We start from the raw sequence: 23,144 nt of genomic DNA, 5'->3' as shown, positions 1-23,144 counted from the left end.
TATTTTTTCTCATTTATATCATCACTTAATTAAAATTAACAAATGACTCAACATCTAGCGTGATTATTTCATACAAAAACAAAAACAAAAATTTAAAGTTAATAATTACAAAATATATATCTATTACATCAACATTAGTATGTTTTGATTAACATATCCCTACCCTTGCTTACTATACTATTCTCCCACTCAAAAGTTTGTTCATAAACAAATTTTGCCCAACATTTTATTTAGCTAATTTTTAAAATATAAAATTTCAAACTATATATATATATATATATATATATTTTGTAAAATATGTATTCAATAAGAATATTTTTATTAACAGAATCGAATATAATACTCCGGCTAAAGCTTACAAGAGAGTTAATTTGAGGGTTGAATTTGGTTTTGCCCTATTTTTTTTTTTAATATATTAAAAAATGTAATGTAATAATTGCATGAGTGTAATTTCATAATTCCTCCGTCTATATATACGAAAATAAATCATACACTTCTAATCATGCATACCCCCGCAAATTTGGCGAGTTGAGTTAAGCGGTCTAAACTCGTTTTCTCGGTAAAGAAATAAAAAAAAAAAAAAACCCTATTCGAGTGGTTTTTGCGGGAATTCCGAATGCCACTATTCTTGATACATAAAACGGTGATTAGTTTTCGGTGGTAGCCGTAAGCGAAGTAGGATCAGAGTCAGTTGTGCATTCTGATTCAAGATTCCGAATTTCGCATTTTCGGTTTTACATTGAAACAAGTTCTGAAGAATGTTAACGCTTGCTTCATAAGTCTCACCCTACTCAAACAGATCGAACTCATAATCATATTCACCAATCCAAAACCCTATTCAATTCTGCCCAAGGGAAATTTCATCAGCTTGTCCCAGTTATGTGGACCAACGTTTTCAAAATTGTAGGTTTTTTCTACATCTCACTCTTTATTGTTATTATTATTTGTGATTACGTTGTGTGTTGTAGCTGGAATATCATTAATTCTAGATCGAATTTCGTTTTACCCTATTTAGCATATTAGAAAGTACACATTGATTTTTGTATTGATAATAATAATCTCATGAATAAATAATTGAACGTCTTTAAGCATTATAAATTATCACATGTGTATTTGATACAGGGTTTTATTGTTCTTTTAAGTTGACTTGGTTTATGAATGTTGGAATTTTACTTCTAGAGACATGTTTTATACAAAAGAAAAACCCACAAGCTTTAACAAAACTAGTTTATCTTCGATTGTGTTGCATATTTTTTCCTATTTGACCATATACTGGAATTGCGATTTTTCCAATCTAGTTGCTAGGGTTGACCGAAGAATACTTCGTTGTTACGTAACCACATCCTTGGACATTCAATTGCTGTAGGCTGAAACACCGATGATAATGTGTTTCGGACTTTCGGCCCCTTTCCAAAATGGAAGAACAATTTCAATATCTGGCGATGTTTATGATTATGTTTGGTATTGGTTCTATTGGATTATGTTAATGAAACTACATTACTCTATTTGATAATTACCTATATCACCCTAGTTGGTATGTGGATGGCCTGATCCAGAACTCGACTTATCTATAAGACTTCATTTATTTTTTATCCCTACTAGTAGCAATGACAACTCATGTTATTACACAAGTATGAAAAATAAAGGGTATTGCACGGGAGAACGAATCACTAGGAAGTGACACGTGCCCTATCCGACCATTCTTTTAATTATTAATTTAATGAATAAATAAATAGTAAATAGAAGTAAATAGATTAGCAGAACAAGAAAATAGTGGCTCTTTTGAATGCTAGGATAACTACTACAAATTGTTTAATTGCTTGATATGTCAGTTAATGGCAAGGATAGATATCAACCTCGGTCTTGGCACACCTTTTTTCATAAAAAGTAAGCAGAAATACATAAAACTTCATATTAGAAATAGGTGCAAAATGTTATACCTCAATGCTTCATTTTTAGTTAGCTTTTACCATAAAGTAATATCTCGAGCTGCTCTATTTTTGTTAAGAATTTTCTTGGTTGTCTTTGTATGTATATAACTATATGTATTGAAAATTTGTACAGGGTGGTCTTCATCAAATAACATGGTTTCAGTTTCTCCCTCATGAACCTGATCTGAACCCTCTACCTGATAAAAGGTTGTAATATATTTTCTATTTTCTTTTTCTTTCTGGTTCAGTATATTAATATTACTGGGGCCATCTTATGTTCAAACAGTTTAAAATCGGACCAGAAGGATGCTGCAATGTTACTGGTGCTTTCATCACATCTGCAACTGCAAAAGGAAGGGTTTCTCAGCACATGGACCAATTCTTTCGTTGGACCCTGGGATCCATCCCAGGGTTTGCATAATCCAGGTAGAGATTGCTGACTTAGTGGTTTTGTCATTTGTTATCATTTGCAATTTCTACTGTCTTTTTACAAGAAGGAATGTAAATGTTATCAATTTTCTAGTTACTTAAATTTCTGCTTTCTGTTCTAAACACGCAGATGAAAAGATTAAGCTGTGGCTTTTTCTTCCTGGGCGTCATTCATCAGTTTCGGAGACTGCTCAGCCAGCATTATCTGGCTTAAGAGGTATCGTGCTTAGCAGAATGTTGTATTGGCGTATCTGTAACACTTGGTGAAATAAAAGATCAAAACAATATCAACTAATATTTAATAATATAATAATCCCATTTATAGAAATTGGGATGTTACAATATACATTTCTTTCTTCAAAGGTAGTGGCTTTGGAGCTTTTACACTTTTGTGCTTTCTGATTATACTTTACGTGGGAAACCTTTTTTTGATGAAGTTGTCGCATCTGGGCTTTGGGTTGCTCCTGGGGATTCAGAAGAGGTTGCATCTGCTCTCTCTCAGGCTTTAAGGAATTGCATAGAAAGGTTTCTTCCCCCCCCAATTCTTCAAACTAATGTTCATTTTGGTCATATCTTGCCATTTTTTCTTATATTGAATTTGGCAGAGCACTGCTTGGGCTTTATTACATGAGATTTGGAGATGTATTTTCAAAGGTTCATCAATTTCAAAGTGAAGAACTGCTCAGGTATGCTTTTGCTATATTTAGATTTAGCACTTTTGGCTAAATTAAATCTGAATATTTCACTAATGTTCATAGGGATATGTAGAAATATATAATTTTGGGATCAAATCATTTATCCCTATCTAAGGTAACTATTAAAGCTAATAATAATAAAACTAACCGCAATTAACAGTATATAATATATTAACTTGTGGTAGACCAACAAATGATGTGTATTCGGTTAAAAATGTATAAATTTATGATAAATAATCATTAACAAGTCACATGTAACCAAAAAATGATCTTTGGTTACATGTATGTTTCAAATCCCATTATACAAGGCTGGCTACTGTTCTCCCGAGTCAGTAGATGGAATCATAGGTAAAACAAAAATTGAACGATTCGGTAGTTGAAGTTGGTTTTCAAATCACTGCTCCAATTTGTTCCCGGCAGTGTTATTATCAATCCCAGATAGCGGCTGACCCCAAAAATGCTATAGCGAAATAGTGGATAGTCGGGTGACGGCTATTTTGAAATCATACGATTTTATAATTTTTTCAGGTCTCGGCGATCTCGTTCCTGCACAAACTCACTTTTTGCCAAGACCGGTTGAATCACGGCTCAAGATCGTGAAATCAATGAAATCTGCGATCTTGTATGTGCTTAGTTTCTAGGTCAGGCTCACTGCCTGTTTGCTTAAAACAAAGGTTTCTGATTTTAAAACATGCGACCTATTTCTTAAAATTGCTGAGCCCTAATTATTCACAAACCTTGGAAAATCAAACGTTCACTTCTTCTCTTGCGACCCAGTTTCTACCCGTTACCTTCTTCCTGACTTGCGACCAAGTTCTCTGCTGGTGGTTCACCACTGGGCAGCCATTTTTCATCCGCCAGAGGTGCACTCTGTCTTCTCTCTTCAGTTCTCTCTCTCACGCGGTTCTCCCGTGTCCTGGTTTAGGAGTTAGAGGCACACATTTTTTTTCCTTTTTTTAATTTTTATTTTGTTTATAATTTTCCTTCATTTTGTTTTTGCTTTTAAACGGATTTGTAGTTGGGTCTGTCTGCACAGTTTGGGTTGACTCTGTTTAGAAAAGGCCCAATTAAATTTAGTGAGGGTTGGATCTTTTTGTTTAGCTAGCTTAAGTTGTTGATTTTTGACCTATCAGCTGTGTATAACATCCTTATTAGTTATTATTTTGAATTTAAGTTTAATCAAGTGTTTGTAGTAAGATTTAAATATTTTTCTTCATATGTTTGTTCATATGTGTGCGCGTGTATTCGTCTGGGAATTTATTTGCACAAATATATTAATTATGAATTTTGTAGGATCTTACGATCTGTGTTACGATTCCACGATTTACGATCTCGACTCCATCTCCCGATCTTAGGTAGGATCTCGCTTTTAACTACGTTGACTTTAGGGATTGATTGTCCAATTACTGCCTAGAATCTTTTCTTATTCAATACATTACAAATCATAATGAATTAAAAAAATATATACCATATAACAAATCTTAATGAATTTAAAAGCATATACAATAAAATTAAGAAATATGATATTTATGTAGTGGAGAATCGAGAAAGTATTTATATAGCGAGAAATATGAAGATCTCTTCAAGGTAATAATAGTATCAACATTTTCAACAAAAAGAATGAGGAATACCTAATTTTTTTCCAAACTACAATATTTTTTTTATCAATGTGCATCCATGTGTTCCCAAATTGAGTGCCTATTATTTATTTATTTTTTATATGTTCCTGGTATGTACCCATAAGAGTCCAACTTGTTCGTATGCATTATCTGCACGACTTTAATTTTGGAGTATCCGTGATTCATAAAACAGCATCCATGTGTACCCACACTAAGTGCCTATTTTTTTTTTTTAATATGCTCTTGATATGTGCCCATAAAAGTCCAACTTGTACGTACACATTATATGCACAACTTGAATTTTGGAGTACCCGTATTTCATAAGTTTGGATGAACGTGTTGTGTTTCTGTCTTATGTTCTGTGTATACTGCAAGACTAAGCTGCGTAGAACTTTCAGTTCAATAGTAACATGATTCAACTGTATAGTGCAAGTTAATATAACTATCTACACCTAAATAGCTCTACATATTTTACGTTGGAACAACTTTCCCAACTATAAACTGTACCATAACAGACTTCTTTCCCAAAAAACCTTAAGTATTTTATACATTTAGGCTGTTTGCATTGACCTCAGCTAAGATTGAAAAATCCAAATCCCACCGAAGCTGATTGACTGGACCAAGCTATTTGTCTGCATTGTGTGTTGGTTTGCCTCTGCATTGCTTTTTGACTGTGACCCTGCTATTGCATATTTTTGACATTTACAGGAAAGGACACCCTGCATTTGAGTTTGTCTTTGCTGCAACAGAGGAGGCAATCTTTATACATGTCATAGTGTCCTCAAAGTACGATGGTGCTAGAATTTTTTAGTCGGCCAATTGATTAGCTTGTATTGAAATATTTACCTATTGTTTTCCCCCCTTTCGTCAGGAATATCCGGATGCTTTCCACCAGTGATCTGGAAAAACTATTGAAACATTCTACGGAGGCGACATATAGACTTCCAGGTTGGCATGATCTTTGTGCATGAATTTTGTTTGTTCTCTCAGAATTACTATTCTTTTTATTATGCTATTCATCTGTTGTTGGTGGCATTAAATATTTGGGTTATGCCGGCTTTTGTTTGGTGTGTAATGATATGGGCAATGGTTGGATTTCAACGATGGGCTTATGGAGACTCCTTTCTTTTGGATAGCATTTTGCTTTTCAATGCATTTGCTAATGTGTTCAAGGTATTTTTGGTTTATTACAGAAGGTCAGAGGGATGGATTTGGAGAGCTTTGTTGTACTGAGTTTTGTTTGTTAGGAAATTTGTTCTTGTTACTGATAATCAGATCATTTAATGGGTCAGGACATGCATCCCCCACATGTTTATCTATGTTATTTTCTTCCAAATATAATTCTTTCTTTGCTTTTGCAACAGAGAAGTTAATCTTTTCTTTCTCTGTTCACCTTTATGTTGAGTTGTTGTCATTATATCTTCGTCATTGATTTCTCTGTCTTCAGGTGTCATATCATGATTCATATGTTAATGCATATGTATTTGTACTTGCCAATATCCAGAGGGTTACTCAGTTCCTGTTAGTTTTTCAGATGGCGTTTCTTGATACCGTAATTGATTTAATTTTACATTATTATGTGGCAGTGGTTGTTTCTCCGCATGGGGTGCGTGGCAGCCTGACTGGTTGTTCTTCGAGTGATCTTGTCAAGCAAAGTTATTTCAGGTCCTTTTAATAATCCTGTGTACAATTGATGTATGATTGTGAAGATATCACCACTGACTTTACTCCATTTTTTTATTCTTTAGCAGTTCTGCCAAATTTAGGGTGTCAAATGGAATTATAGGTCTCCCATATCATGTTTCCCAGGGTGTTGGTTGCCAGCTGAGGGGGCAGAACTGTTTTGTTGAAGTAAGCCTTGGCTTCGCTAGATCTGGAACCGACAAGGCATTGCAGACAAACAGAAATATTGTTAGGAATTTACCTAAATCTCCTGTCATGGGACAAAGTGATCACAAGGGATCACCAGATCATTTGCTAGTTAATGAGAAAACATTTCTCTATCCAGCTGAGGCAGTGCTTGTACCAGTTTTTCAAACATCATTAGCCAGGTCTTCTTTGAGAAGGTATTTTTTTCCACATGTCTTAATTTTCCCCTTTCTTCAATTAAGAGCTGTATGTGGCTTTTAAGACAATCTGGTCAAGCTCGTTTTCCTGTTTGCTTCTTTGTTGATGTAAGATAATGTTTTTTTAGCAGTCTTTAAGACACAAAAATTAACATGGGAATTGGAGAATAAGGGGTTGTCCTTAAAGAAAATGGAAAAATAAAGCAACTAAGTTAAATACCTAACATGCAATGTTAATGTCCCACTATATTAACCAGTGCACTTCAATTAGCTAAAAGAGCTCTGATTCATACTCTATTAATGTGAACATACAGATTTTGGCTGCAGAATTGGATGGGTCCATCGCTGACTGGTTCTTCATCCTTTATTCACTGGTTTGTTGCGCTCTATCTCTGTATTTTTTCTCCTTGCATTCTTACATCTTTGATTATTGAGTTTAATTGTGAGCTGTGTTATGTGTGTAGTAGGGGTATTTGTGGTGTGGTTTTATCGGTTATGAGACAAAAACCCATCCGATCCAAAGATAAAATTTACATGTGGTTCGGTTTGAATGACAAGTTTTAAAAAAATCAGATCTGATCCAATTTTGAGTGGTTTAATTTAGATCAGTTTTTGGATATCCAAATTACAATTGTAAAAAAAACTTATTAATATTATAAAAACACGCTAAAATAGTAGGTTTGACACAAAATTTAACATTACGGAATATCAGTGATCCACTATATCTGAAATAGCAAATAAATAGATTAAATTAAACTAATAGGTATTATTTGGAAAAAAAATTAAAAATCAACAAATAATATATAAATGCAATATATCATATTCATAAAAAAATAAGTATTAAGATTTATGATTGCATTTTGGTTCGGTTTTGAAAAAGAAATACGAAATCCGATCTGATCCGTGCGGTTTTCACAAAAGAACATCCAAAAATATTCAAAAGTATTTGGTTTTATGCGGTTTTCGGTTTTTTTTGGGTCGGTTTGCGTTTTTTTTGGATCGGTTTGGATGTGAACGTCCCTAGTGTGTGGCTTCTCTTATGTCTTCTGTTCATGACTGTTTCATGAGAGTTACTATTTATGGGCATATAGAGAGACTGGGAAGCCTTGTTGCATTTTGTCCCCATGTTTCTTATATCTAGAATTTTTTGTGTTGGTGCATATCTTGCTCTCTCAGTTATTTTCTTTCTATTCTCACTTTCTATCACTTCACAATTCTTACATGTATGTAGCAATGGTTTATTGATAAATTTTTCTCTCACTTATATTCCCCTTGGCAAATATTATCCCATATTTTTTGGTTAATTTTTCAAACTCATAAGTATGCTCAATTTTCTCTGGTTTTGATTAAAGCCTAAATTTTCATACCTTGGACGATTAAACTTTTCTTCCTTCTGCAGTGCTGGTAATGTGGAATCTACTGAAGATCCTTGGACAGAAATCAATGGATCCCGCACGCAAAATAGTTATGATAGTAGTAGCAACAGTAACAGTAGCAGTATTAGTAGCTTAAGTGCCAGCTCTAGCGATAGTGATTACAAAACTACAGGACTAAGTGAACTAGAGGCAGATGCTGATTCTTTAACGTGTAGACAGTCTATGGTATCTTCTGGTCGATTGGGAAGTGATGGATCCATATTGGTATGTTGTTATCTATTTCTGAAAAAATATTTATGATTTTTTTAACAAAAAAGTTTATCGAGATGAGTAAAAGAAAATTACAAAGAACTTGGAGGATAATCTATTATCAAAAAAGAAAAATAATGGAAAAATAAAGCAGCAAAGCAAGAAGAAACAAACACCAATTGAACAAAGCCACCAAATTGCTCTGTATGTCTGGTGGAAGGGACCCCTTAAGAAAACCATTTGCTTTTTGCACCAAATAGAAGCAATTGCCCAATCTCAAGTCTTTCGTGAGCAAACACTGCTAAATTACTATTGCCATAAAAATTTAGCTCCTCTGCTAAATTACTATTTACTAATACCAAACCTACTAAAGCTAGGCACCAAAATTTCCTCTTTTTATATTCTTGATGCTGTTAGCAGTGATGGTTTTTCCTTGGATTAAAAAGAAGCATAATAATGGTTTAACATTTTTCTCAAGTGTAATTTTTGAACGCATCTGTTACTCTGATATGGGTGAGAGTATAAATATTCTCCTCAGGTACCATGTATGAGCACTTAGTCACCGTGAGTTCTTTAATTTGGATACAGGTACTTATTATTTAGCAGTATAACAGTATTCCTACAACATAGTAGTATACATACTTGCCACTACATAAGTTGGCCACTTATTTGGTTGTATTCACACGGAGATGGCTAACAAACTGCATTTATTAAATAAATTGAGAAAATTGATAGTAGTTTTTTTTTGAAAAGATGAAAGATTTTTCTTTTTAATGAGAAAATGATGAAAGATTATTTGACATATCGTAGTCTTTTTTTTGGGAGAGCAAATGTTTTTTAATTTGCCAATTTGTCCAGTCTTAACTTTTGTACAATTGGGCACTAATAATGACTCTTATGCTGTGCAGGGCTCTAAGCGGTCTCGAACAGGAGTGACACAGTCATTAAGTATGACTACACATATTCCTGGGCAAGATGCGTACATGTCTGATTTTGGTTCCATGGAAGTTAACAATTCAGCCATTACAAGAGTAGGGAACGAGCCAATTGGCTCTATCTGGGACTGGGATGATGAGGAAGATAAAGGCATGGAAATGGATATTCAAGCACTATTATCTGAATTTGGGGATTTTGGTGACTTCTTTGAAAATGATGTTTTGCCTTTTGGAGAGGTATCCAAATATTTCTACTACTATATTTACAGGATTCCTTCTATTGATTCCACTATTTTCTCTTTATAAAAAAGTAAGAGCTATTAAGTTACGCTTCCCCGTTTAAACTATTGCGTAACACATTTAAACTCTTAAATTGTCCATGGTTTAAATAGTTACTTTTAACATTTTGACATCTATTAGCATGCATCTTTCCTTTAGCACAATAAATGTTTAAACGTTTACTTTTAACCTTGTTCAGTTTCTGGTCATAATAAAATAGAATTTTGATAATAGTGTGGTTTCTTTATTTTAGGCATTTAAAAATTTGATCAAATATCAAAATAAGTTTACGTTTCCTTTAAAAAAAAACATTATACATACATATTTTCCTATGCACTTTTTTTATTTGTTTGCCATACCCCAACGGGAGTTTTCTGTTTTGAATATGAAGAAGGCTTGAAGCTCCTTATTGTACCAATAAGGTTGTTTACTTTGTTCTCTCTTTTATTTTTATTTTTTTTATGGGGTGGGGGGAGGTATGCTCTTAATTTCACACGTCTCTTCTTTCTTTCACATTTTAGTATACATATATGGCAACAAACCTTCTTTAATTTATTTTTTTGGTAATATCTTTTTAAATTGTAATTTGGATTCGAGGTTGACTTTTGGTTGATTGCATTGATTGTACTATTTTCAAAGTTACTCTGAATCTTATTCTTTAAATAACGAATGCTGAAAATTTATAAGCTTCTTATTATTATTATTCTAATATTATAATTAGTTCTCTCTGCTTCTTGGTCTCTAATATACCGGTTTCTTATTGTGCGATAAATTTTCTGTCAAAGCCCCCAGGAACTGCTGAATCTCAGGCACTTATCTTGTCTGCCCCAGATTGTGGAGATGTCAACAGCAGTCCAGCTGGTGCCAGTGCGATGGATGTTTCTGATCAAATGCTTTTGCCTATTGGGTTTTCTTCCTTTGAGAGCTTTGATCCAACTCCTCCATCAGTCATGGAGGAATGTCTTAACAAAGGTCAAGATAACTTGAGTAACTCCATGCAAATGGGTCCAACCAATCAAACTCAAATGATGTATACAAGGGAGTATGATCATGTAATGAAAGCTGAAGCAATGATGACATTTGCTCAAGAATTTGGAGCTGTCGAGGCCCCTACTAGTGGGTTGTCCACAGCATTGTTCAGAAGCCCATATTTTCCGAAGTCTCGAAAAGCGGAGAGTTCAAATTCATGTTCTAACAATTACTTGTATGGTGCAGAGCCACCCTCTTCTCCCTATATTGAAGGATCAGAGGGAAAGAATGGACTGGTCATCAATACAAAAACATGTTCCGGAAAACACGATACTAGTATGACTCTCCACTCCAAAAATTATTATACGTTTGTTGATAGTAGAAAAGACATAAATGACAAAAAACCAGTCACATGTATTGATAACAGCATTGCAAAATCTGAGGGGATAGTACAACCTCCGTTCTCGAACATTGGTTCTAATGCTTCTGTCAAGTCTGTTCTCAGGAAGATGACTGGAGGCACAAAGGAAGCAGATCATTTCGTTCTATCTGCAAAAAATTTATTGGCAACTGATGTCACCTGTGCAATGTTGCAAGCTTCCATGTGCAGGTTACGACACACACTCTTATCTTCTGGTAACAACCTCCTTTCTGTTGGTTTGAGTAGGTCAACTGGGGTTACATTTTCTAATCAGCTTCCTACTGACCCAAGTACCACCACAGACATATCTGGCAAGTATGAGGTGAAAAAGAAAGAAAATATACCGGTTAGGATTGCAGGTGATATTGACGGAGGAATGCTTGATGGGCACCTTAATGCACCTGTTGGTGTTTGGCGCTCTGTAGGAGCTTCAAAAGTCGTAAAACCTTCCAATTCACCTAACATAGACGTTGGCTCTTCCTTTTCCCATAATTCATTCAATGAAGAAAGCCTCCTTTCTTATGGTCAAAGAAAACCACTTCAGGAGCTTCTTGATGGGATTGCATTGCTTGTCCAACAAGCTACTTCCTTTGTTGATCTTGCCTTGGATGCAGATTGTGGTGATGGTCCTTATGGTCTGCTTGCAATGCAAGAGCAGTGGAGGCGTGGGTTTTGTTGTGGGCCTTCAATGGTCCATGCTGGTTGTGGGGGAACTCTTGCCTCTTCTCATTCGCTTGACATTGCTGGGTTGGAGTTGGTGGATCCACTTTCTTCTGATGTAAGCTTTTATTGCATATACTTTTCTTAAATGTTTCTTCTCCTAATCCATGCTAATTTGTAAATTCCCGAACCGTTGATTTCTCTCTCCTTAGGGGCATGGTTTTAGGATTTGGTCTTCGGTAATCGAACTAAATAGCTAAGGACATGATAGGTTGTAGTCTTGAAGTTATACTTGTTGAGGTTTGTAAAAATATTCTGTCTTTGATGCAAGGGCACAAGATGTGCAATAAGGTGTTCTAATTCCTGTCACAGCACTTTCTGGCTGTTGTTAACTTTTGATAGTCTTTTGGGGTTACCAATTCCAGGTTAATGATGCCTTGAATTTGTTAGAAATGTAATTTAAACCATGCACGTGTCTTCATCTAACAGATTAAGCTTTTGGGATAATTGGTTCATGACATGGTATAGGAGCCTCTGTGACCAAGTGGTCTAAAGTTTGGTCTTTGTCGCCTCTATTCTTCTCACCATTAATTGAATTTGAGGACAATGTAGGCTGGCCTTGTATTGCTCATGCTCGACTCTCAAAGAGCTTTTGTATGAGGGGGTGTTAGAAATAAATCTAATATAAAACCATTAAAAGATTAAGCTTTTAGGATGGTTGGTTCATGACAGCACCAATGGTGCTGTTGATTGATTGATTTTTCATTTTATACGTATCATTGCAGTCTTCTGAATTTTCAGGTTCATGCTTCTACTGTGATAAGTTTGCTGCAATCTGATATCAAAACAGCTTTAAAATCAGCATTTTCCAATCTGGAAGGGCCATTATCAGTGACTGATTGGTGCAAAGGACGCAACCAATTGGTTGATACTGGAAGTATAGTTGATGGAGTTTCTGCTGAATCCAGCATTAGTGAATGTAGGGATTCTTCAGAACCCATGAGTCCATCCCAATCATCTGTTTGTGGATCATCCAGTATTAAAGGTATATTCTCGTTTTAGCAGTATGATGGAAGTCATTATGTTCGGTCTACTAATAAATTTTGAATGTAACTGCAGTTTCCAGCATCATGGATAATGCTAAGGTGGATGAGACTTCCCAAAGGAGATCCGGTCAAGATTCAGAATCAGAGCAGCACCCGTCTTCCCGGCTTAAACCTACCCTCATTGCTGTTCCATTACCTTCTATACTTGTAGGGTATGTACACTTGTTGTCATTTATGTTTAAAGACAAGCATGCTTGAATACGTAAGTACCTTGGACATGAGGCTATCGTATTTGAGTACCTTTGATGTAGATTATCAGTGTTGCCAAGATTGTGTGTTTACTCATAAATATTGAGGATTGTTACGTGGCATGATCCAGGTAAAATCTCTTAGAATTTGGGCTTTAAGCCAAACTCAACCTAGAAAATGTGCTTGCACAGTAAGGACTGCCCAATCCTTTATAAGTTATAAGCACCACCTAGGCCATATCTCTGGTTGATGTCGGACACTGCTCCATGCTCATGGATGGACATCTGAAGCATGGATGCAAGTTGAATTACTGGGATGTCAACAATCCCCTTGACGACGAAGATATGGGCAAAAATGGAAAATGAAAACAAAGAGCCACCTTCTCTACTCTTTCTCTGCTGGTATATGAAGAAATAGAAAACGAGTTGGTCCCACTTTTTTTCTTTCTTTCTCATTTCTCTTCATAACAAACCAGAGTAGTGAGGTCTTTCTCAGCCACCTCTCTCTCTCTCTCTCTCTTTCCAACTTCTCCCCTATTTCACCCATACCAAACACAGTGAAAGGAATTGATCCATAATTACAGTGTTCATAATACATTTAAAGTTGGAGTTCTAACTATATTACCAATTAACTAACTAATAGCTGTAATAAAAACTCAACTCCACTGGCTACCATGGGCTATTTGATCAGCTATCTGCCCATGTGATGCATCCATCTCCTTTATAGTATCTGCACATGTGTAATATCTGAAAAGCAGCATATGCTTGTGAGAAATGAATAAAATAAGATTTTACCAAAAATAATATAATTTTTTGGATTTTGATGTAAAGAAGACACTTATTTTGTTTTTGTTTACAATCATTAGAAAATTTTTTGAACTCTCTTTCATCTGGTACGCTTATTAAAATTATTCTGACTTCAAAAACTACTAAGAATAACTTTGAATTATAACCAGACTTCTTCAGATTCTGATAATTTCCAAAACTAAAACAAACCGATAAAAAATCCTGACAATTTATTTTTTTTAAAGTGATTTTTTCATAAAATAATCTGAAACACTATTAATACTTCTTTCATTTGTATATATCTATATATTACTATATATAAAACTTGGAATTTTAAAGTCAAGTTTTTTCCCTTCATATTGACTGTTGTTTGTTTAATAAAGAAAGAACTTTTAGTTGAGCTTTATTAAGCCTGAGCTATTTTGAATATTATTTAATATATCATTAGTTTTTAGAAACTAGACACTTACCGTATATTGAATATCTGTTTTTAATTTAATTATTTAATTAATTGAGCTGTAATCCCTGTAATTATGGGATGTGATTGTATATGTTTATGCATGTAAGTATAACTATACATATGCTCGGAGACGGTATCTCAGGGAATTAAACTACAAACAGCTTGGGCTGGTTTTTCAAGTGTTGCAAATAACCCAGTTGATTGATCTCTTGCCTACTTGCTGACATATAGCAATATGTTAAATTTGATTAATTAACAAAGATGCCATTTGGTACTGTAAAGTTTTGCATTTAACTAACCACTCATGCCAATACAACATGCAATAGGTATCAGGATGATTGGCTCAAGGCATCGGCAAACTGTCTGCAGCACTGGGAAAAGGCTCCCCTAGAACCTTATGCTCTGCAGAAACCTGTAAGCTTATAATAACTAGTAGATGCCGTTGCTAGTTATACTCTGTTGAATACCATATAATACGACTTAATCACCTGTTGGAAAGTAAGTTAACCGACTTGCTTTTGTTTATGTCATTATATGCATTGTTGGTTGCAGATTACATATCATGTTGTATGTCCTGACATTGATCCCCTTACTTCTGCTGCTGCTGATTTTTTTCAACAACTAGGAACAGGTGAGTGATGGTAAAATTTGAGCTATAAGGTGTGTTTGATGACACTTTTGATATTACATAGTTGAAATCTATTATCCGTACATACTCACTATAGCAAACTTATATACATGTCTAATTATTTATAATGGATGCATTATTGACGGTAAAAAGGATGAAAGAAAATGTGGAGAAATCATAGTTGGATCATTTCTCTTGGGAAAGAAAAAACATTTATTTTAATGGAGATAGTTTCTATTTGAAATGCTTAGAGTTGTTTGTGTGCCTGTACTTAACTGTGTCACACTAATTAATTGTAACTAGAGTATTCTTTGCTAGCAGTGTGCTATTGGAATTTTATGCACTACAATTGTTGATTTACTTTCCATCTATTTGTTCCTTCACTCTGACTTTCAGCATCAAGTTGTTCTATCATTCTTATTTTGCTTTTATTCTTTTCAGTCTATGAGACGTGCAAGCTAGGTACTCATTTACCTCTGGGCTTGGGGAATCAGATGGAGATAGAGCCTGCGAAGTCGTCAACTTGTGGTTTTGTTTTACTTGATTGCCCTCAATCAATGAAGATTGAGAGTAGCAATGCATCGCTTGTTGGTTCAGTAAGTGATTATTTTTTGTCTCTATCTAATGGCTGGGATCTGACTAGTTATCTCAAGTCTCTTTCGAAGGCGCTGAGAGCTTTGAACCTGAGCTCTTGTTTTTCAGCGAACCCCACAGAAGGAAGTAACAGTTCAAGTTTGGTAAGCGACTTGTTTATTAGTTTGATCTTGTAGGTTGAAGTCCATTATGCATCCTTAACTACTAATGAAATGACATCATGATAGCACAGTACTGTTCATATAAGAAATTGCATATTTCTCCTCACTGTATTTTTTTGGTAGATCTACATGTGTATTGTGGTAATTTCTCAACCTTTTTTTAATTTCTTTACATTTAGGTAATCTATGTGGTGTGCCCGTTTCCCGATCCTACTGCAATTTTGCAAACTGTTATTGAATCTTCTGTTGCCATTGGTTCGGTTATCCAACAGTCTGATAGAGAGAGGAGATCTAGTTTGCATAGTCAGGTTGTGAAGGCATTGAGTGGTTGGGCAACTGTTGATGAGGCTTCGGCATCTAATATCCTTGTGCTTTCTGGGTGTAGTATTCCTAAATTGGTCTTGCAGATAGTTACAGTCGATGCCATTTTCAGAGTCACAAGTCCATCAGTGAGTGAGCTTGTCATTTTAAAAGAGACTGCCTTTACTGTGTATAACAAGGCTCGTCGCATTTCACGTGGCATCTCTAGTGATTTAGCTCAATTGGCATTTTCCAGCAGATCTCAGTCTGCTTTGGCACAAATGCCTTCTCCCATCTCTGGGATGTGGAAAGACTGTGTTGGTCCTCGAATGGTAGGACATTCTCTTCCAAGAGAGAGTGACATTGATGCTAGCTTGAGACCTGGTAATTGGGATAATTCTTGGCAACCAGCCAGGTCTGGGGTTCTAAACTGCGATCCAAGTAGAACTGGGGATATTTTTCTCCATGATGAAATTCGCTACATGTTTGAACCGCTTTTCATTCTTGCTGAACCAGGTTCTCCTGAACATGGTATTTCAGTTATTAGTAGCCCTAGTTCAGAAGCTTCCAAGGCATTGGCAGATGACAGTAGTGGTAACCATGGGCAGAGCACAAATACAGCTGGGAATGTGGATTCTGCTTCAAGCATTGATGGATCTGGGTCTGATCAAAAGACTCATCCAAGCTTACATTGTTGCTATGGATGGACAGAGGACTGGCGTTGGCTTGTATGCATCTGGACAGATTCAAGGGGAGAATTGCTGGATTGCAATATTTTCCCATTTGGTGGAATAAGCAGTAGGCAGGATACAAAAGGTCTACAGTGCCTTTTTGTCCAAGTTCTTCAGCAAGGTTGTCTGATACTCCAATCTTGTGATCCTGGCCTTGCAAAGCCTCGAGATTTTATGATAGCACGCATTGGAGGTTTCTATGAGCTTGAGTACCTTGGTAAGATTTCTGTCTCTATATTTACTGTATTGCGCGGTTGGTTTTGGGACATGGCAGACATTTTCTTAGATGACCTTGGGTAAAAGTTTAATTGAAAAACACTTCTACGTCCTCTAGTGAGTGGCCCATAGTCACACAATGTTATAAGCTTGAGTGCATATTGTCCCATATCTGCTGAAAATTGGCCAACCAAGTCTTGCCTTTACTAGTTTGTGTGTGTGAGAGAGAGAGATTGCATGCGTAAATTTAAACTATACGGAAAAAAGTTCAAGATGTGGATAGTTGACTTGGTGAAGGATCAAACCTCAATCATTATGATCAAACTTTGGTTGATGCTTGCTAAGTGAGAATCATTGCAAAGCCCATATTCACAATGTTTTGAGTGGTTAGTTAATAATCATGTTTTATGAAGTTGTTGGTGGGTTATTTTTCTGAAATATCCTGTGGTCCTTCTCAATAATCCTAAAATATTAAACTAGTTTCATCATTGAAATTTAGGTTGGTCCAGGTTTAGGTTCTGATAAGTTCAGAATTCAGATGTTGCTTGATAGAGCACTAGATTATGAACCTGATATAAAGCAGTGAAGCTGCACAGTTATTGGAATCAAATCCTAAAGAGTCCATGATCTGGCAGGTTTATACTCGATAAACGTAAAAAGTTGTGGGGGGAGAGAATTAGTTAGGCTGCTGGATTGTCTATACTCAATAAACGAAAAAAGAGTCCATGATCTGCTGCATGGTTATAGGGGGGCAATTAGTAGTTGGAGAGGATGTTAGTTATTGTTTTGTTTTTTTGACTGAAATTCTTTCAGGAACTGAGAATCTGGTTTTCCCTTGTAAGAGCTTGGGCTATCCTTTCTGTTTAAAATAATAATAATCTTACACAACTTCTTGTTCTGGGTGCTCTGTCTTGCCATGTGTAGAATCTGTAGATGTATCAGCGGTCTTCAATTACGAATTGTGCAATGCAACATGTCAGAACAAATAAGCTACTCAATTGTAATAATGAAATTTAGCTGCCTCTATTTCTTTTACTTTAGTACATTCGAAATATTGATTCTGGATTTGAGGGGACCAACGTTCGATTATTTAATAGTAGTATTGTTTCATAATAATGTGTGATGTGTAAATAAGTGATTGCACCTCTGAAAGGGGTAATAAAATAAAATAGAAAATATATCATCTATGCTGTTCTTTTTTATATTAAAAGTCGGTTTTTTAATCTGTGCTGTATAAAAGAGATTTGCATTTTATATATTTAATATTATTTTATTCATATCTTTGGACCATCCACTGTTTAGTCTATCAAATTGAGCCATATTGCTTGCTATGTGTAATGATGACAGGTATTGTTCCAGTCATATTTAGATGTCTGCTTTTAGACCATGTTCAATCTGTTCCAACATTCAAGTTATTCATATATACTTGCATTCAGTTGTAAATTTGTATTTCTCATATTGTTGAGATAGCAGTCAATAGATAGTAAGGTAGCTGATTGGATCATATTCACTTCTTATTTCGTCCTTGATAAATGTATATTTACTGATATTTTATTCAAACAGAGTGGCAGAAAGCTATTTATTCAGTTGGCGGATCTGAGATGAAGAGATGGCCCCTGCAACTCCGTAAATCTCTGTCTGATGGGGCGTCCTCGACTAGTAATGGCTCTTCTTTGCAACAAACAGATATGAGTTTGATTCCAGAAAGAACCCTTCCTTCCTCCCCTAGTCCTTTGTACAGCCCTCATGCGAAACAAACTGGTTTTATAAAAGGCAGTTTAGACGGGCAACCTGCTGCAAGAAAGCAGTTAATGAGCGGACATTCTATGGTTGACAGTTCAAGGGGTTTGCTCCATTGGGCACAAAGCATTAGTTTTGTTGCAGTTTCTATGGACCATACTTTACAGTTAGTTCTCCCAGCGGATTCTTCATCTCCTGGTGAGTGATCTTTAACTCAATAATGTGTTTCTCTCTCTCTCTCTCTCTCTCTCTCTATATATATATATATATATATATATATATATATATATATATATATATATATATATATATATATATATTTCATTAAATGGCATTCACGAGTTGAGAGTTTTTAGAATTTGAACTAGGCCCACCTCAACCTAAAGACAAGTTCAAGGTGTCTAATTGGGACTACTTTTGACCTCTAGTTGATGTAGATCTCTATTCTCCACACACCTCCTCATGCCTAGGGTTCGACTTCTAGTGTGGGCAAATGCCCGTGACTTAATAACAAATATAAGATAGACTTTGATACTATCTTAGAATATGGACTATGCCTAACTCAACTCCAAAAGTCAGCTTACTGGGTCAGAATTGCCTAACCCTTAAACAAACTACATAGCTATATATCTTCAATTGATTTGGGATCTCATGAAAAGTGTTACAAAGTATGAGTGAACATGAGAACAGTAAGATCATAAATGAGTGTGTGTTTGAGAAAAAGGAGTAGGACCTATTTAGGAAAAGATGGTAGCGTGCACTTAAGATGGTTTGTCCATGTGAGAAGAAGACTAATAGAAATCCCAAATAAGAGGAGTTGATTAGATGTACAATGGCCTAATATTTAGAGGTAAAGGAAGACTAAGAAAAACTCTAACTGGAAACATTAAAAGGACCTATATCTAAATGTCTTCTTCATAAGCCTAGTTTTGACATAATAAGATTGCATCATTTGATCCATGTATCTTGCCCAATCTGTGGGAAGAAAAGGCTTTTGTTGTCTTTTCAGCAAATCACGTTGAGCATTAAAACCATTGGTTGGAAAAACTGTTAACATTCAAAGGTGTATAATGACCCCAGGGAAGTTGGGAGAAGGCATCTGACATTGTTGAAAGCTTTTTCTTCATGTAAAATTAGAGAGATGCCTTAGCACAAAATAACTAGAGAGAGATCTAAGGGTTTGGAAAAGAGAGAGTGAAATAGTCAAAGGATGGATTGCACTTTGCCTGTTGAACACCCTTAACAGTGGTCAATCACTTGAAATCAATCCCCCAAATGATTACCTCATTTATTTGTCATCAATACCCTTGAATATTTTAAAACTAATACTCGTGAACTATTATGAACTGTTATATAGAATTTCATTTGGAATTCAAATTCAGATTTCTATTTGTCTTGAACATATTATACCTTGACATTTCTTATCAAATTGAAATCTTGGAATATGCATATTCTCTTCTATTAAAAAAATTTGTATTTTGGTTTTCTGAAAAATGCCAAATTCTATTTTTCTTTTACGAAATCCCAAAAAACCAAAATTCTTATTTTTGTGATGGTAATTCATACGTGAATGTTCATTACGAAGTAAATCATTCAAGTATTGATAGCAAAAACTACTGGGAGGAACTGAAACTGATGGTGGGATGTCTATTTTTCTTCTACGAAATCCCAAAAAACCAAAATTCTTATTTTTGAATTTTTGTGATGGTAATTCATACGTGAATGTTCATTATGAAGTAAATCATTCAAGTATTGATAGCAAAAACTAGTAGGAGGAACTGAAACTGATGGTGGGATGTCTATTTTAGGTTATGTAGAAGGTTTCACTCCAGTGAAGTCTCTTGGTTCTGCATCTTCTGCATATATTCTTATTCCTTCTCCCAGCATGCGGTCCCTTCCTCCAACAGCTCTTCAACTCCCCACATGCCTGACCGCCGAGTCTCCACCTCTAGCTCATCTGCTTCACAGCAAGGGTTCTGCTCTTCCACTCTCCACAGGGTTTGTGGTTTCGAAAGCAGTACCTTCCATGAGGAAAGACTATAGAAGCAACCTGAAAGAAGAATGGCCTTCGGTACTTTCAGTGAGCCTCATTGATTATTATGGAGGTTCTAACATCCCCCAAGAGAAGATTGTTCGAGGAGTTAACAAGCAAGGTGGTAGAGGTTTGAGCTGGGATGCTAAAGATTTTGAAACTGAGACACACTTGATTTTGGAATCCCTTGCAGCAGAGCTTCATGCCTTATCATGGATGACAGTCAGCCCCGCATACCTAGAACGACGAACAGCACTTCCTTTCCATTGTGACATGGTTCTAAGACTTAGACGACTTCTTCACTTTGCTGACAAAGAGCTCTCCAAGCAGTCGGAGAAATCTTGACTTTAATTTGTATACAATCATGGGACAACATTACTCATTGGTTTGAGAGGAAAGACGGCTAGACTGAGCTGATAGACTGTATCATACTAGATCTGCTGCAACTTTGTAAATTAAATGTAAAGCCTGCTGGTGTATTCATGGAAGAAATAGATTTAGCTATAGTTGAGAGTGTACATGAGCTTCCTAGAATAGCCGACATTAACTCGGATTAGCATAATTGATAGAAACTGTTGATTGTACAATAGAATATACCATATTCTATATATTGGGTTGGGGCATTCGGAATTTCATCTCCCTTGTAATTATTTTATATTTTGTAAGGCAATAATGTGCCATACCTATCTTTATGCTTAATTTTGGTTTCCTGGCCATTTTCATTCTTGTGCTGAATGTTAAAAATATGAAACGATCGCCCCATTTTTAGTGGCCTGTTCTTTAAATACTATACTCATGCTTTGCATGCAGTCAGTCTGATAAAATTGAATTCGTTTTCTACCACAGTAATATCCAAGTTGCCGTTCCTGGGCATCATTTCCGATTCATTTCTTTGATGCATCCTTCTGACCAAAAAAGAAAGGAAAGTTCATTGAGGGATCGTATTAAGATTTCAATCGAGTTCATGGTTAAGTCTATTTTATTTTCTTTAAGCAAGACGCTACCTGTAAACTACTAGTTCATCGTTGCCTTCTTCATATAGTAGACTAGACCTGTGATCTGAGAGCTTTTCCCACTCTCATATACTAGTAGTAATCTAGTATCTCCGGAAAGTGGTTCATGTACCAAGTTTAGCCGCTACGCTGAAATAATGACACAGCAAACAGGAAAAATGACTAGCTATATAACCATTTATTATGGTGTCTAAGTTTTTGTTAGTACGTATATTGAAGTTTTGCTACAATAATACATGATTAATGAGAAGGACTGCAAAAAATACAACATTACCAGATAGGACGAGTTAACCATTTCAAATGTTCATTGCCACTATAAGACGGGTTATTCCTCTCCTTTCCGTCTAAAGTTTTTGACATTTATTTATTTATTATTTTAAATTATAGAAATGCCCCTTTTGAAAGGCTAGATTTGTTTTTCAAAAATTAGTTTTTTCACTCTTCATTTTAGATTGCCTCTGGGATTGAAGAAGAAAGAAAAGTATCCAATCGTGGGGTGGGGGTTAGTTGGAGAGGAAAAGGGATATGGGAAAACAAAGTGAAAAGGGAAATGAATTATTTGAGTGTGGATGTTGTAGTGGTGTGTATTGAGAGTGAAGTTTTGTCACCTCAATTCTATTTATATATATTAAAACAAACTTTAAATTTTATTGAATGACATCTCACACACTTATGTATTAATCATTATATTTATGTCACATTGCATATATTTTTGTGTGGCATCTTTTACAATCCTTTACAATTTATTTTATATTTTTTATATCTCTATTTAGTTTTTGCATTTCATACACCATATCACATATCTATTGAAAATCCACAAACTTATATTCCTATACAACACCATTTGCAAGCCTCTACAATTCATCTCATATTTTTCAAACCTTTATTTTGCTTTTGCATTTCATATACCATATCACATCTCTATTGAAAATCCACAAATAGTTACTGATGAAAATAATTTTACTATCCTCCCACTCTCAACAACTTTCACAACTTATTCATTTTCTCTTTTTAATTTCGGTAAGACTACTCCTCTAATTCTAACTATGCTTATCACTACAGATTAGTCGGTGACAAAAGTTTCCTATATTAATATTATTTCATCTCAAATGTTTTAGTGATATACTGCAAATATAGACTCATTTTCATGAAGTCATACTTACTCTACTCATTGAATGAAAAATTTGTCTCTCCATCAATATAATCAAACCTCTCTACAACTAAGGAGTTTTTCTAACCGTAAATTGTCCATACATATTGGGCATACTGGGGTGTTTTATTTTGAGTCATTTTATTGACACCAAAGACAAACAATGGGGAAACTATGCACATTTTAAAGTACATACTTGAATAATACGTAAGAAAAATATTCAAACCTTCATTTTCAATCTTCTTTCATTCTTTCACACTTCCATCACATATTTTCTACTAACGTCTTATTCTACCTCGAGTCTTCAAATTATAAATAAAATTGTTTATATACATCTACAAATTTGATATGATAATATCTAAATTCATTTCACACCATCAATTAATCATGATTAAATATTAGTTTAAAAT

At 35.2% G+C, this 23,144-nt stretch overlaps 1 protein-coding gene and 1 long non-coding RNA gene across 4 annotated transcripts; one reads left to right on the top strand and one right to left on the bottom strand.

Annotated features, from left to right (window-relative positions):
- Window positions 1-496: 496 nt before the first annotated feature.
- LOC101505892 (mediator of RNA polymerase II transcription subunit 13) lies at window positions 497-21,297 on the top strand. Of its 3 annotated transcripts, none has more exons than XM_004502143.4 (22): window positions 497-903; window positions 2,065-2,138; window positions 2,218-2,357; window positions 2,491-2,577; window positions 2,798-2,885; window positions 2,966-3,046; window positions 5,383-5,460; window positions 5,546-5,622; window positions 6,261-6,339; window positions 6,426-6,740; window positions 7,055-7,114; window positions 8,140-8,380; window positions 9,274-9,537; window positions 10,365-11,747; window positions 12,431-12,674; window positions 12,749-12,887; window positions 14,496-14,583; window positions 14,722-14,800; window positions 15,239-15,534; window positions 15,732-16,800; window positions 18,363-18,737; window positions 20,348-21,297. In XM_004502143.4, exons 1-22 carry the CDS (start codon window positions 880-882, stop codon window positions 20,914-20,916), a joined length of 5,850 nt encoding a protein of 1,949 aa, XP_004502200.1. In that variant the 5' UTR covers window positions 497-879; the 3' UTR covers window positions 20,917-21,297. The 3 variants fall into 3 exon arrangements, with proteins under 3 accessions (XP_004502200.1, XP_012571822.1, XP_027190667.1); XM_012716368.3 differs by having other exon boundaries at window positions 6,423-6,740; XM_027334866.2 differs by lacking the exons at window positions 497-903; window positions 2,065-2,138; window positions 2,218-2,357; ... (1 more) ...; window positions 2,798-2,885; window positions 2,966-3,046 and adding an exon at window positions 4,365-4,410 and having other exon boundaries at window positions 6,423-6,740.
- On the bottom strand, window positions 20,875-21,742 carry LOC140920612 (uncharacterized). Its single transcript, XR_012163329.1, has 2 exons — window positions 21,576-21,742; window positions 20,875-21,476 (listed from the first exon to the last, which is right to left on the bottom strand). It is a non-coding gene; the product is annotated as an uncharacterized lncRNA (long non-coding RNA).
- Window positions 21,743-23,144: the final 1,402 nt, after the last annotated feature.

The sequence above is a fragment of the Cicer arietinum genome, chromosome 5 (genome assembly GCF_000331145.2).
Source record: "Cicer arietinum cultivar CDC Frontier isolate Library 1 chromosome 5, Cicar.CDCFrontier_v2.0, whole genome shotgun sequence".
NCBI classification, from domain to species: Eukaryota; Viridiplantae; Streptophyta; class Magnoliopsida; order Fabales; family Fabaceae; genus Cicer; species Cicer arietinum.
Note: the sequence above shows the minus strand (reverse complement) of the source record. Positions and strands in the feature narration are given on the sequence as shown.